General features: G+C 57.7%; 1 protein-coding gene across 1 annotated transcript; it reads left to right on the plus strand.

Moving 5' to 3' along the window:
- Positions 1 to 834: 834 nt before the first annotated feature.
- SPARC (secreted protein acidic and cysteine rich) lies at positions 835 to 9,543 on the plus strand. The gene is made up of 10 exons (XM_032196800.1): positions 835 to 866; positions 5,883 to 5,952; positions 6,199 to 6,249; positions 6,536 to 6,620; positions 7,047 to 7,168; positions 7,367 to 7,487; positions 7,594 to 7,727; positions 7,966 to 8,114; positions 8,611 to 8,759; positions 8,915 to 9,543. Exons 2-10 carry the CDS (start codon positions 5,896 to 5,898, stop codon positions 8,941 to 8,943), a joined length of 897 nt encoding a protein of 298 aa, XP_032052691.1. The 5' UTR covers positions 835 to 866; positions 5,883 to 5,895; the 3' UTR covers positions 8,944 to 9,543.
- The last annotated feature ends 2,580 nt before the right edge of the window (positions 9,544 to 12,123 follow it).

The following is a 12,123-nucleotide window of genomic DNA, read 5'->3' on the forward strand; positions in this document are numbered from 1 at the left end:
CTGGCTTTGCTGCTTGGCTGCCTCTGGCCGGGCGGCTGCTCCAGCTGGGTTATAGCCAGCAAGGTCAAAATGCGAGGTGCTCTCTGCGGGGACCGGCGGGTTCAACCAGCACATTTCCAGGACACGGGATTTGCTCAGATCTTCTGGACGATAATCACGGCAGAGAGCAGAGTGCTGAGGAGCTTTCCTCCAAGCCAAGCTCTTCCCTGCCCACCGGGAGCTATTTCAGACGTCATCCCTCTCCGCACTCTGGAAAACGGGGATCATTCTTTCCTCTCCCTTCCCACAAGGCAGCCCCAGAGGGCAGCAGCGTTAGGAAAAGGGAGCAACGTCTCTTCTCCCTTCCTCTGCGTCCTCCTGAGGGTGGAAAACACCAGCTCAGAGAGCAAACCGTAGCAAAATGACAGCATTTAAGGGTTTAACTGCAGCAGGCCGTGGTGCCAGGAGCTGCACAAACCAAGGAGGGACGTGGTTGTCCTCCCTGCCCTCCGGTGCCAGAGCCAGAGCCCCAAAAATCTCATTGCAGCAGTGCAGGGGAGAGGTCGGGGGGGTCCCAATCCCTGCAGGACCCCTTTGATGGCAGCCCCGCTTGATTCCTCTGGTCTGCCCTCGGCACCAGGGCCGTGTCCCTGCCTGTATTTTGGGCTCAGAGCCGGGAGGCGGGTGGGGACAGCCCACCAGGGAGAGAGGCAGAGGAAGAGACTGATTTGGAAAGATAGCGAGGAGGAGGAGGAGGAGGAGGAGGAGAGGCAGCAGGAAACCCAGCCCACCCTTCGCCTTCCTCCTGCCTCCTTCTAAAACCCACAGATTCCTCCAGCCCTCCCCAGCGCCTGAAGTTTCCTCAGCCCTGCTGCCAGGACTGCGAGGTATGGCCGGAGCCCTTCTCGGTCTCCTTCGTGCTGCTGCAGCTCCTGCTCGCGGGGATCCTTGCAGGGACCCCAGCCCTGCAGCCCTCCCACCCCAGCACTGCTCGCCCCGTGCCTCCCACCCCGCGCGGAGCCTTCGGGGACCCTTCCTACCTCCTTCTCTCACTCCTCTTTGCAGCTTCCCAGCTCCTAACGTGTTACTCTATTTCACCGCCACATCGCCAGCTTTAACGCTTTGGGGTCACCTGGCCATAAAGCCTCAATTGTTCTCCCTTCTCCCGTTTTCCCCTCTGGCTTTTGGGGTTGTTTCCTTAGGGAGATGCGCTAGACCGAAGTCCTGGCGCATCCTGCACGGCAAACCCGATCTGGTTACAAACCCATCCCCACCGTGCACAGCCCCGGGTGTGCTGGCAGGTGACGTTTTACTCACCAGAATACCTAGGGGAAGAACAAAAGGGTTGTCAGCTTTATCTCAGCGCAGCCGCTCTCATTTTTCCTGCAAAAAGAGAAAAAAAAATACACTCGGCTTTTTGTTCCAGGCAGACCGAACCCATTTCAGGTCCCGCTCCCTGGCTTGCTCAACTCCAGCTGATAGCTGGTGGAAACAGAGAGACAGGAGAGGAGGAACAAAGCTCTTTTTTTTTGGCTTTTTTTTTTTTTTTTTTTTTTTAAGTGCAATAACTTGGGATCAGTCGGACACGGCTCTGGAGCCAGGCAGAGGAGCCGAGGGCTCGCTTCCTTTAAAGGCAGCAGCTGGCCTTGGTGACGTGCAGGCAGCCAAACCCTGCTCTTTGTGTCCCCCCTGTAAGAAATCTCTGCTCTGCTGTCCAGCCGAGGGAAGGAAACCTCACAGGGAGGGGGCTCGGCTCCCCTTTCACATCGGAGGGAATTCGGGGGCACCGGGGAGGTCGCCAGCACTCCGGGTGCTCGATCAACGCCACCGTGCAAGAGCCCAAAAAATCTTCTTCCCCACCCCAGGGACAAAAATAAATCACAGCAGCTCGGGAGGGCAGACCAGGGAAGTTTTTAAGTGGAAATAAAAGGCTGTCGCGCCCCACGCAGCTGTTAGAGCCAGGTTATTGTCTGCCACATAGGCAGGAGCAGGGATGCGGGTGTTGACGGGAGGGGGAAGAGCAGAAATAAACTTTTCAAACTTTTTTGCAAGCCCCTCCTTCCCCTCTACGGCTTCCATGACTCAGCCCCGGTGGAATGTCGGCTCCCATGGAAACCCTCTCTGGGTCCTCTGCTCGGATGGATGTCGGGGCTGTTATCGCTGGAGCGGCTGTGGCGGGGCGAGTGCTGGGAATGCTTTGAAGATGGTTTGCATTTCTGCAGTGCATTTAGCAGAAGGATTTTTTTTTTTGCTCTCCGCTTTGTGGAGCCGTGCCTCGGTGGGAGATCAGCTTTCAGCTTGCCCCGGGAGCCCGAGGGACCCGCTTGCAGCTGGCACACGAGCATCCCGGCTCCTTTTGGCACTGCCCCACGGCCAGAGGGAACAAAAGCAGTGGCACAGGCAGGGCAGCAAAATGCGTTATCATCTCCCCTTCTGGCTGCATTCTTGCAGCCTGGGCAAACTGGGAGAGCTTTGAGCCAGCACACAGCTCCACCGGTACGAGGGCTCTCACTGCTTTGTTAGTAAGTTCTGTAAAGACCTGGTGCATGTGTAAGTGCCATCACAGCAGCTCAAGTCACTCTTTGCCAGGTCCGTGGGCTGACAGGGTGTGGATATCCCCAGTGGCTGCACGGAAAGATGGGGTGGGCAGAATTTGTCCTGTGTGCATGAGCTGTAGGGAATTTCTCTCCCAGCCAAACCCACCTCGGCTCTGTGACCCCAAACACTTGATGTGAGCGCAGGGGGACCCTGCAGGTGGCAGGGACAGCGGTGGTCCCCTGGGACCTCGCACAGGCTGCAGTGCCATGCAGGCAGGGAGCTGCGGGGAGCTTTCTGGGTTCTGGCAGACACAACTCATCTTTCAGACCAGATTTCCAACCGATATCGGTTTGCGAGATAAAGCTCAGAGGGTCCTGCTTGCACAGCGAGCCCAGGGCTGGGTGGTGGGCTCACAGCCCTCACCTCGTGTCCCTGCGGTGGCCACACTTTGTCACCACCCTGCCAGCGAGGCGTGAGGGTTTTTTTGCCCTTCCATTGCCCACTCCTGCCCCTGGTGCTGGAGGTAGGGGGCCAGGCATCAGCAGAGGCTGCCGGGGTTGTCCTGTGCATCGCAGCAGCCTCGGGGAGGAGCTGGCAGAGGGGCCAGGAGAGGCTCCTCCCCACGCTAACGTGGCATCCGTGGGGCTTATGCAACCCTGGCTAGGGCCAGTGCCACATGGGCCACGCTGCTCCCTCCAAGGAGCCTCCTCCAGAGGCTGCGCTGCCCGGCCCTTGCCCGCCTCCACCCACCAAGGCACCCGGGCTGGGCTGGAGGGGACAAAAGGGACCAAAGGGACCCATCGAGAGGCATTTGTAAGAGCCACTAGACCGTGTTTACACAGCGAGTGGGAGCTGAAGTCCCCACTTAGGGTGCAAGTGGGGTCAAGCATTGGCCAGGCTGCACATCCACTGTCCTGGGGTGAGCTGGGGGCAGCCGTTAAGTGCTGAGGGGGCTTCTCTCAATTTTAGCTGGAGTTTGGTTTGGGTACAGCAAGATGTCCCTCTGCGCCCCCCCAAGAAGCCCGGCCAGAGCAGGACTATTGCTCCACAGCCCCTGCAAACAGCTTCGAGCTCATCATGGTGGCAGCTCTCAGGGAGCAGCCCAATCCTTGTGCAAACACCACTGCCAGGTTATCTTTGTGTGCCTTTGACATCCCCGTGTGCTTTCTGCCTGGCATGTTCTCTGTGCCCAGGGTGTGCAGGCTTCCAGTGTCTTAGAAAGCCCTGGCTCCTGCTGGTACCTGTTGGCAGGTAGCATCCTCTTGGACGGCAGGACCATGGCAGGGAGGGAGACCCGCAGCAGCCACTTGCTCTGCTGGAGCAACGCTGCTTGCAGGGCTCCTGAGCTGTTAGTTCAGGATTTTTGGCCACCGGACATTCAGGAAAGGCTGTGTCCTTGCAAAGCAGCCAGGGTCTCACAGACAGGGCAATGTCCTCCGCGCACAGCCTCCAGGAGGATGTTGTTTTTCAAATAAACTTATTTTCCTATCTCTGGCATGAGACGGCGCTGCAGGCTTGTTTGCTCAGACTCTTTCGTGCTCCTTCTTCCTCCAAACACAACACCGGCAGCTCCAGCTGTCTGCTGGCTCCTGGCATGGCATTCTCTGAGCCCGGCTCGCTGCACGCAGACTTGGAAACTTAGGTGTTTTGGGGCCTGGGGGAAATGATCTGAGAGGGCCTCGGTCTGGGGTTGGGCTCTCCTTAATGCCACCTTCCCTGTGCCCATGCCCTGCCCTCTGCTCCCGGCTGGGCTCTGCCGTGTTTCTGCCCATCAAGCACCACCGAACCTCAGAACCTCTTCCAACGCAAACAAGCCCCTTGGGAGAAGCCCAGGAGAAACCTTTACAAGCCAGGGGATGGCAGGGAAGGAGGAAATGGCCGGATTCAGTACTTTTCCACCTCCCCTCCCTGCCCCCAAATAGCCACCTCACCAGGAGGGAAGAGCCAGTGATCTCAGCGCAGCTCCTGGCAAACACCAGGAGGCTCGCAGCAGCTGCCAGAGCAGAGAAAGGCGAGGGGAAGGGATGGTGTGCACCGACTGGGAGCAAACAGGCTCCGTCCCCCATCCCCACACATCCCACATCCCCCCCAGCAGCCGTCCCCACCAGCCCCGTGCTCCCAGCCACCCGACATCCCAGGGTGAGCCGGGTCTGGGTGATGCTGCGAGGCTGGAAGGAGGATTTCAGCCTCTGCCTGGCTGAACATGGCTAAACTAGGTACCAAATACCCCAGCAGGGTGGCATTTGTCACATTTTACACCCAGAGGCCATCCCACACGGGGAGGATGCAAAAGGATGCTTGGAGCACCTTGCCCAGCACCGTCTGTCATAGATAAGCCACCCACCCTCCCGTCCCCGTCCCTGCAGGTGGAGAGGAGGAGGACGAGCGGAAGGGAGCAGGGGGAGCCTTGGCAGGAGGACAGAGCTCTGCCGGGGGGAGTTTTGCTCTCCCTGAGGGCGGAAGGGAGCTGGTGGCCCGCTCCCCCGGCTGGCAGGGATGCTGCTGGCATATTAAGCACCCAGCTGAGCTCCTCGCTGCCCTGGCACAGAAGGGCTCCATCCTGCCAAACAGGAACCAGGGGGGGGACGCACGCACACGGGGTGGTTTCGCCAGCTGCAGCTCTCCTCCTGGCTCGCATCGCAGCCTGGGGTAGCTGGGCTGCTTGCTCGTCCCTGAAACAGCCCCGATCTGGAGGGTGCAAAGTCCTCCCCCTCCTCTTGGAGCTCATCCCCCAGCAGGATACGATCCTGAGGTGTCCTGGTGCCCTCCAAGCCTGTCTGGGGACCCTCAGCTCTGAGCAGGAAAGGGAAAAGTGTATTAGAAACCCCCACATCTGGGGGTGCCGGAGATGGAAGCCTGCTCCCTGCCACCCCTACAGACGTGTGTCCATGTAGGAAGCGGTTTTCTAAGGGATTTAATTCTCAAGCTGACAGTCTCCCTGTCTTTCTGTCCCTCTTTTCCTTTTTCCACTTCCATTTTTCCTCTGAGTGACAAATAAAATGGTGGAGAGATTCATTGCCTGTACCTGGGACTCGTATCAGGGGCTTCTAACATGACTTTTTTTTTGGCCAAAACAGCTCATGTGAAGGGAAGGGGAAGTGCCATTTTGACTGCAGTTTTCCTAATAGATCCTGGAAAGCCTCTCACCCCCATCTTCCCATGTTGCAAAATCAAAAGAATTTGCCTTGGAAACAACATTTGGCTTAAGGTTTTGGCTAGAAAAGCCATCATGTGGGGCTGCAGCGTTGACCAGACAAGGCAGGAAATGGAGAAAACCTTCTGTGCATGTCTGACTGCCACTGTGAGCTCAGCCCGGAGCTGAGTGACCTCCTTCCTCATCCCTCCTCTTCCTCTCCTTTATTCAGGGTTTGCTGAAAGATGAGAGCCTGGATTTTCTTCCTTCTCTGCCTGGCAGGCAAAGCCCTGGCAGCTCCGGTGAGTAGGGGAGCCAGCAGAGCCTCGTGGGGACGTATCCAACACCCGATGGATCTGCTGGGGGTTTTCTTTCCCAATGAATAAAACCAGGAGCCCTGTAGGAAGCACAAAGCAGCCTCACCCTCTTGCATGGCCCCCAAAGGATGGAGAAGTGGGGGGGAGGAAACCCAAGGGTGGCCCTGGGATGTCACCGCAGCAGGGCCATCGTCCCCAAGGCACCCAGCTCACGGTCCTTTTCCCCCGCAGCAGGAGGCCCTGCCCGATGAGACGGAGGTCATCGAGGACCCCACCACAGAGGTAGGTGGCCCTGCTCCTCCTCAACATCCCCCCGTCGTGGCACCCACCGCCCTGGGGAGAGCAAAGGGCTCGGACACCTCCCGTTCTGGTGCTCTGGGAAGCCCCCGTGGTGGCAACCAGCAGTGCTTCTTGGGTTTCTTCCTCCAAATATCAATTATTCTCTGGAAGAAGCTCACCCATCAGCTCTTCCAAAGCATCCCCAAGGCCTGGGGGAACAGCAGCACTTTGGGGTTGCCGGGGCTGAGCTCTGCGCACCCCGGCGCACACGCACTGTCCTCTTTTGCAGGAGCCTGTGGGGGCAAACCCCGTCCAGGTGGAGGTGGGGGAGTTCGAGGAACCCACAGAGGATGTAGAGGAGATCGTCGCAGAGAGTGAGTCGCTTTTCCCCTGCCCTGCAGCTTTTCCCTTCTGGCAGGCAGAGACACTATCCCTTCCATGGGTGGGGGACCTTTGGGCACCCCAAAAAGTGAGGGGCTCCTTTGGGAAGGGTGCAGGATGAGCACAGTGCCAAAAAAAATGCACATTTAAAAGCCAGAGAGGTACAGGATTTCTTCCAAAACTTAATTCTCCATAGCACAGCAAAGCTATTGCAATGTGTGGCCACAGAAAGGAGCCCAGGAGTAGTCTGAGGGCTAATGTGGGCTCCTGGGCACCCTCACATCTTCCCCGTGCAGGGAGGGATGCTCGGGGCAGTCTCTGTCTCTGCCTCCCTCTGTGCTGGGAGCCCCAGGATGAGGCCAGCTCACGGAAGGTGGGGATGGGGCACCCCCTGACCTTGCCCCCTGTCTTTCTCCCAGACCCCTGCCAGAACCACCACTGCAAGCACGGCAAGGTGTGCGAGGTGGATGACAACAACTCGCCCATGTGCGTGTGCCAGGACCCCTCCAGCTGCCCGGCCACCTCCGGAGTCTTCGAGAAGGTGAGGGCAGGGGCTGGGTGACGGGGAGGGACCCTGCTGGGACACCGCTGGCTCCAGAGCTGGGCAGAGCCAGGGCAGCAGGAGCTGTTTTCTGACCAAGGAGATGTTTTTTGCCCTGGGGAACAAGTTAAACTCCTCTTTTGGGGGCACTGCCGGGGCTCACGTGCCCCTCACACAGCACCTCCCCGTCCCACGCAGGTCTGCGGCACCGACAACAAGACCTACGACTCCTCCTGCCATTTCTTCGCCACCAAGTGCACCCTGGAGGGAACCAAGAAGGGGCACAAGCTGCACCTGGACTACATTGGGCCCTGCAAATGTAAGTGGGGCTGTTCCCTTTGGGGGGCACGGCTCCCCTTGCCCACGGGCTGAGGTTTAGGCGGGGTGGCAGGATGCTGGTGCTGAGCGCGGTGTCTGGCTTGCAGTCATCCCCGCCTGCCTGGACACGGAGCTGACCGAGTTCCCCCTGCGCATGCGGGACTGGCTGAAGAACGTGCTGATCACCCTGTACGAGCGCGACGAGGACAACAACCTGCTGACCGAGAAGCAGAAGCTCAAGGTGAGGGCTTGGGGCAGGAGCCCGGCAGCTCCTGGGCACGTCCACGTGCACCAAAACCCCTGCACGGAGACTTTCTGGCTCCCAAACGCCAAACCCAGCCCCGGGTCCTTCAGGCTCCCTCTGTGCTCCCGGGGATCTCTTGCTCGCAGCCCTGCAGAGCGACCCATGGGCACCCCATGCGAAGCCCCCCGGGGTCCTTTTGTGTCCCCCTGCCCCTGACACGGCTCTCCCACGGCAGGTGAAGAAGATCCACGAGAACGAGAAGCGCCTGGAGGCTGGCGACCACACCGTGGAGCTGCTGGCCCGCGACTTCGAGAAGAACTACAACATGTACATCTTCCCCGTGCACTGGCAGTTCGGGCAGCTGGACCAGCACCCCATTGACGGGTGAGCATTGGCAGGGCAGGATGGGGCCCCACCAGGTCCCCTTCTTGCCCAGGTGGCACAACCAGGGTGGTTTGGGGGCAGCAGGAGCCCAGGAGATGGGAGGGGAGCTCTTGTGCAGAAAGAGGGGCATCCCCCAGCCCCGGCTGCTCCCGTCGCCCTCGGATGCAGTTTGTGTCTTCTCAGATTTACCATCAGATGAGAGTTCCCTAAAATATCTTCATCCCAAGGCCACGGGGATAACTGCAACAGCTGAAACAGCAGCTGCTGGCTTAGAGCTGGGTGTGGGTATGGTGATGACCGGGCACACAGCCCCCCAGGAGGACCCCCAGCCCCTGGCTATTTCATGATTAATGCAGCCTGATGCAAGGGCAGACCCCATCCTTAACCTCCAGTATGCCTACTGGTGGATACTGGGAGGGATACTGGGAAACTGGTGGGATACTGGGAGAGCAGCTCAGACCAGAGCTGGGGTGCTGACCCTGGGTGTCCCCGGCAGGTACCTGTCCCACACCGAGCTGGCCCCGCTGCGCGCCCCCCTCATCCCCATGGAGCACTGCACCACCCGCTTCTTCGAGGCCTGCGACCTGGACAACGACAAGTACATCGCCCTGGAGGAGTGGGCCAGCTGCTTCGGCATTAAGGAGCGTGAGTATCTGCCCGCCCGGGCCGGGGACACCCAAAAATTTCCCCCCCAGGGATGCAGCAATGGCCCTGGGTGGCGGGGAGCAGGGGAGGGGGATGCGGGAGTGACCCCGGCAGCGCCCGTCCCCTAACCACGTCTCTCTCTTTTCCTTCCACAGAGGACATAGACAAGGATCTTGTGATCTAAACCCCCAGCTTCCTGCTCCGCTGCCAACTTTGTCTCGTTTTAACCTTCCCACTTCCTTCGGTTTTCGAACCGCTTTTCGTTTCGTTTCGTTTTCCACGGGAACAAGGTGCTAATATAGGTCTAAACGTATGTAGTATCGGTGCTAAGAGAAGTAACAGCCCTTCACAGCCTAACCCGTTACCACTAGATTACCCGCCTGGCTCTTTCCACCTGCTCTCACCAGCCCTCTCCCCCCCCCTCGACGTGCCTTTATGATTGACCGACCCCGTTCCTGGATGAAATACCCGCTCTGGATCCGCCCTCGGACCGACTCCTGTTATCTCCTTACTAACAGCACGTCCTCGGACACGCGGCACGGACACAAAAGGTCTCAGCTGATTCACTGCCCGAGCCTCAGAGCACACGGGATGTAGGCAGAGGGGGCTTTCGGGGCGGGTGATGTTGTGGTCACCCAGCTCGTGGTAGAGGGGGGGGATGGAGAGGGGTGAGGAAGGCATAGAAAGGCAGGATTTTGTTCTGAGTTTTTTTCTAATAGCATTCCCAGGGCTTGAATTTAACGATCATTGGGCACCAAAAAAAAAAATAAATAAATAAAAAAGGGCTAATTCAAGAAACAAACAGGAAAATGCACAAGAAAAAGAAAAAAAAAAGAAAGAAAGAAAAAAGAAAACGAATGCAACAAAGTCATCCCATCCTGTAAAATCCCCTCAAGAAATAAAGGTTTGAAAGTGCTACGTGCTTTACCATTACTCGATGACTGTACTGCTCTTGTGTTCTCTCTGCTGCAAGGGGAGATGTGGGGTGCTCGCGGCTGACCCCGCTGGTGCCGTTCTGCTGTCGCGGAGACCAAGCCCTTGGCTCCCCAGGTGACGGTGCCCACCTCTGCCTCGGTTGCTCTTAAATTCCAGCCCTGTTCTCCCAGGGAAGCTGTGCTGGGCTCGCAGGGGACGTTTCTGCTCGGAGGGGCGTGCTTGGCGCACGCGCGACGCGGTGCTTTTTCCTGCTGTGGGTTTTTGGGTTAAAGGATGGGCGGGAGGGAAGGGAGAAGTTATTTGGATTTTGCTTTGTAGAAAGTGTCCTGAAAGGAGCGAAGGGGTGGTTAAGTCTCACAGGCTGAGATATCTTTTTTTTTTGGTTTTGTTTTGTTTACCTCTGAATGTTCCCTGTGCCTTATATTATTAATTTCTTGCCACAGTGTGAGCAACCTGATGAGTCTCTGTAATAAAAAGTACTGATTTGAAACACTGACACTAAACGAGCCTGCGATGTCCCTCTGTTCCTTCCCACCCCAACCACGGGGAGGGTCACACATGGGTGGCACAGACACGATGACCTTTGGGCTCCGGTCCCAGGGCTCACCTCCATGACCCCAAAGCCAACAAATATTGAGGGTCTTCATCAGGAATTTCAATGCCTATGGTGAATGCTTAGTTGCCTCAAATTAACCATCACCAAAAAGGCATTAATGTGAAAAAATGTGGCTCAGGAGGGAAGATGGGCTGGGGCCATTTGGGAAGGGCTGCACGGACCATGGGTACCCACTGTGTGTCGGTGCTGCCATGCAGGAGCACAGGAGCCACACGGCCGTAACGTGCTGCAGCACCAGAGAAGCACTTTGCAGAGTGTAACGGCAACAGAGGACTTTGGGGGGTGCTAAATCATTACCAAATAGTTGAGCTGGGAAGAGAATACGGCTTGGAACAAGCCGTGCAGTCCTGCTAGCCATGCACATGATGCGGAAACTGAGGCAGGGCTCCTCCTGGCTGTGTGTTTGCCAGCTGCTGCACCCCTCGGAAGGGGCTCTTGCTCGTGAGGACATGGCCATAGGTACCAGGAGGGATTTGGGGGCCTGCACTGACATCCCACAGCTCAGGGTGCTCAGCTATGGGGGATCGGATGGGGAATGTGATGGCTGGGACGGGGAAGGAGCTGGAGCAATTCAGGCAGATGGGGTCACGGCGGCAGCAGGCACAGGTCCTCACACTGCTCTTGTGTTTGGTTTGGGAAAGCTGATGCCCAGAGGGGCTAGGTGAAGGGTGCTGAGCAGGCAGGCACACAAAGAGCCCCTACCACAAGCCCCAGGGCTCATCCCACTGTGCTGCCCACGAGTCCCACACACCGGCAGGGATTCAGCTGAGGGAACACAGGGTGACCAGCAGGGACCAGCTGGGAAGGCAAAGGGATCCCATCCCAAAGCTGTGTCCCATCCAAGGGGACGATACTCCTGTCTGGCAGAGCCCCAAGGGCCCAGCCCCATGGAATTACAGCGCAGCTGCCCTGGCTTTGAGGGAGCATCAGGAGGTTGCAGCCGGGCTGCTCCTAACCCTAACAGGGTCACAGCCTGGAGCACGGAGTCGCTGGAATTTCACTGCCTCAGGGCAAACGCCATGCACGGGGTTACATCAGGACTCGAGGAATAAGTTGGCCTTTTTAAGCTTTCAGACCTAGACGGTCAGCAGGGTGGAAGAGAACAGCCCCTGCCCTGTTACAGCCGAAATTGAGCCTTTCAGTGCCTGCTCAGCAGTAAAGAAACTCGACTGTACTTTCCAAGTGGAAAATCTCCCTGTGGTCAGTGCTGACTGAGGACATGGTTTGCAAACTTGAAAAGGGAAAATAGAAAAATCACAGCGAGCGCTGGATCCAAAGGCAGCCTGGCAGATGCACACAATTTGTCTCGAGTGCTGCAGTGCCTTTGCAGGCAGGGTTGTTTCGCTCTCTGGGTTCGGTTGTGGTCCTCGGGGCAGCACCACAGAGTGCTGAGCATCATCCTGCCTGCCTCCGCCAGAGAAAAGATGGGAGTGACAGCGTTGTGCGAAGAGTAGTGCTTTCTTGTCTCCTTCCCTGAGACTTGCTTTTGCAAAAACAGCAGCAACAGCAACAAAGCTAGCTGCTGCCTAAGTGCTGTGTTAAGTTTTGAGGCTGAAATATTCAAAATGCACAGGATGCAAAGAGGTGACGAGCCAGGGTCACTGTGGCTGCTCCAGTAACACTCCTACAACTGCCCAGACTCCAAGGCTCACACCCGGAGATCCATCTGCCTCTGCTGAATCTGCTGCTGGAAACCCACTGGGTTAACCCCCTGCCCTGCTCCAGCTTGCTGAGCAGCTCCCAAACCCTGTGTATTTGCTGTGTTATCTTCTTATGGGCTGAAGCCTTATGGTCTAGAGGACACATGTCTGA

The sequence above is a fragment of the Aythya fuligula genome, chromosome 14, assembly GCF_009819795.1.
Source record: "Aythya fuligula isolate bAytFul2 chromosome 14, bAytFul2.pri, whole genome shotgun sequence".
NCBI classification, from domain to species: domain Eukaryota; kingdom Metazoa; phylum Chordata; class Aves; order Anseriformes; family Anatidae; genus Aythya; species Aythya fuligula.

Bases quoted from the DNA above. Each gene is read 5' to 3' on its own strand.
- SPARC (XM_032196800.1), top strand. From the start codon at position 5,896: ATGAGAGCCTGGATTTTCTTCCTTCTCTGCCTGGCAGGCAAAGCCCTG. The intron at 5,953-6,198 runs GTGAGTAGGGGA...TTTCCCCCGCAG, and splicing joins GCAAAGCCCTGGCAGCTCCG to CAGGAGGCCCTGCCCGATGA. The intron at 7,488-7,593 runs GTAAGTGGGGCT...TCTGGCTTGCAG, and splicing joins CTACATTGGGCCCTGCAAAT to TCATCCCCGCCTGCCTGGAC.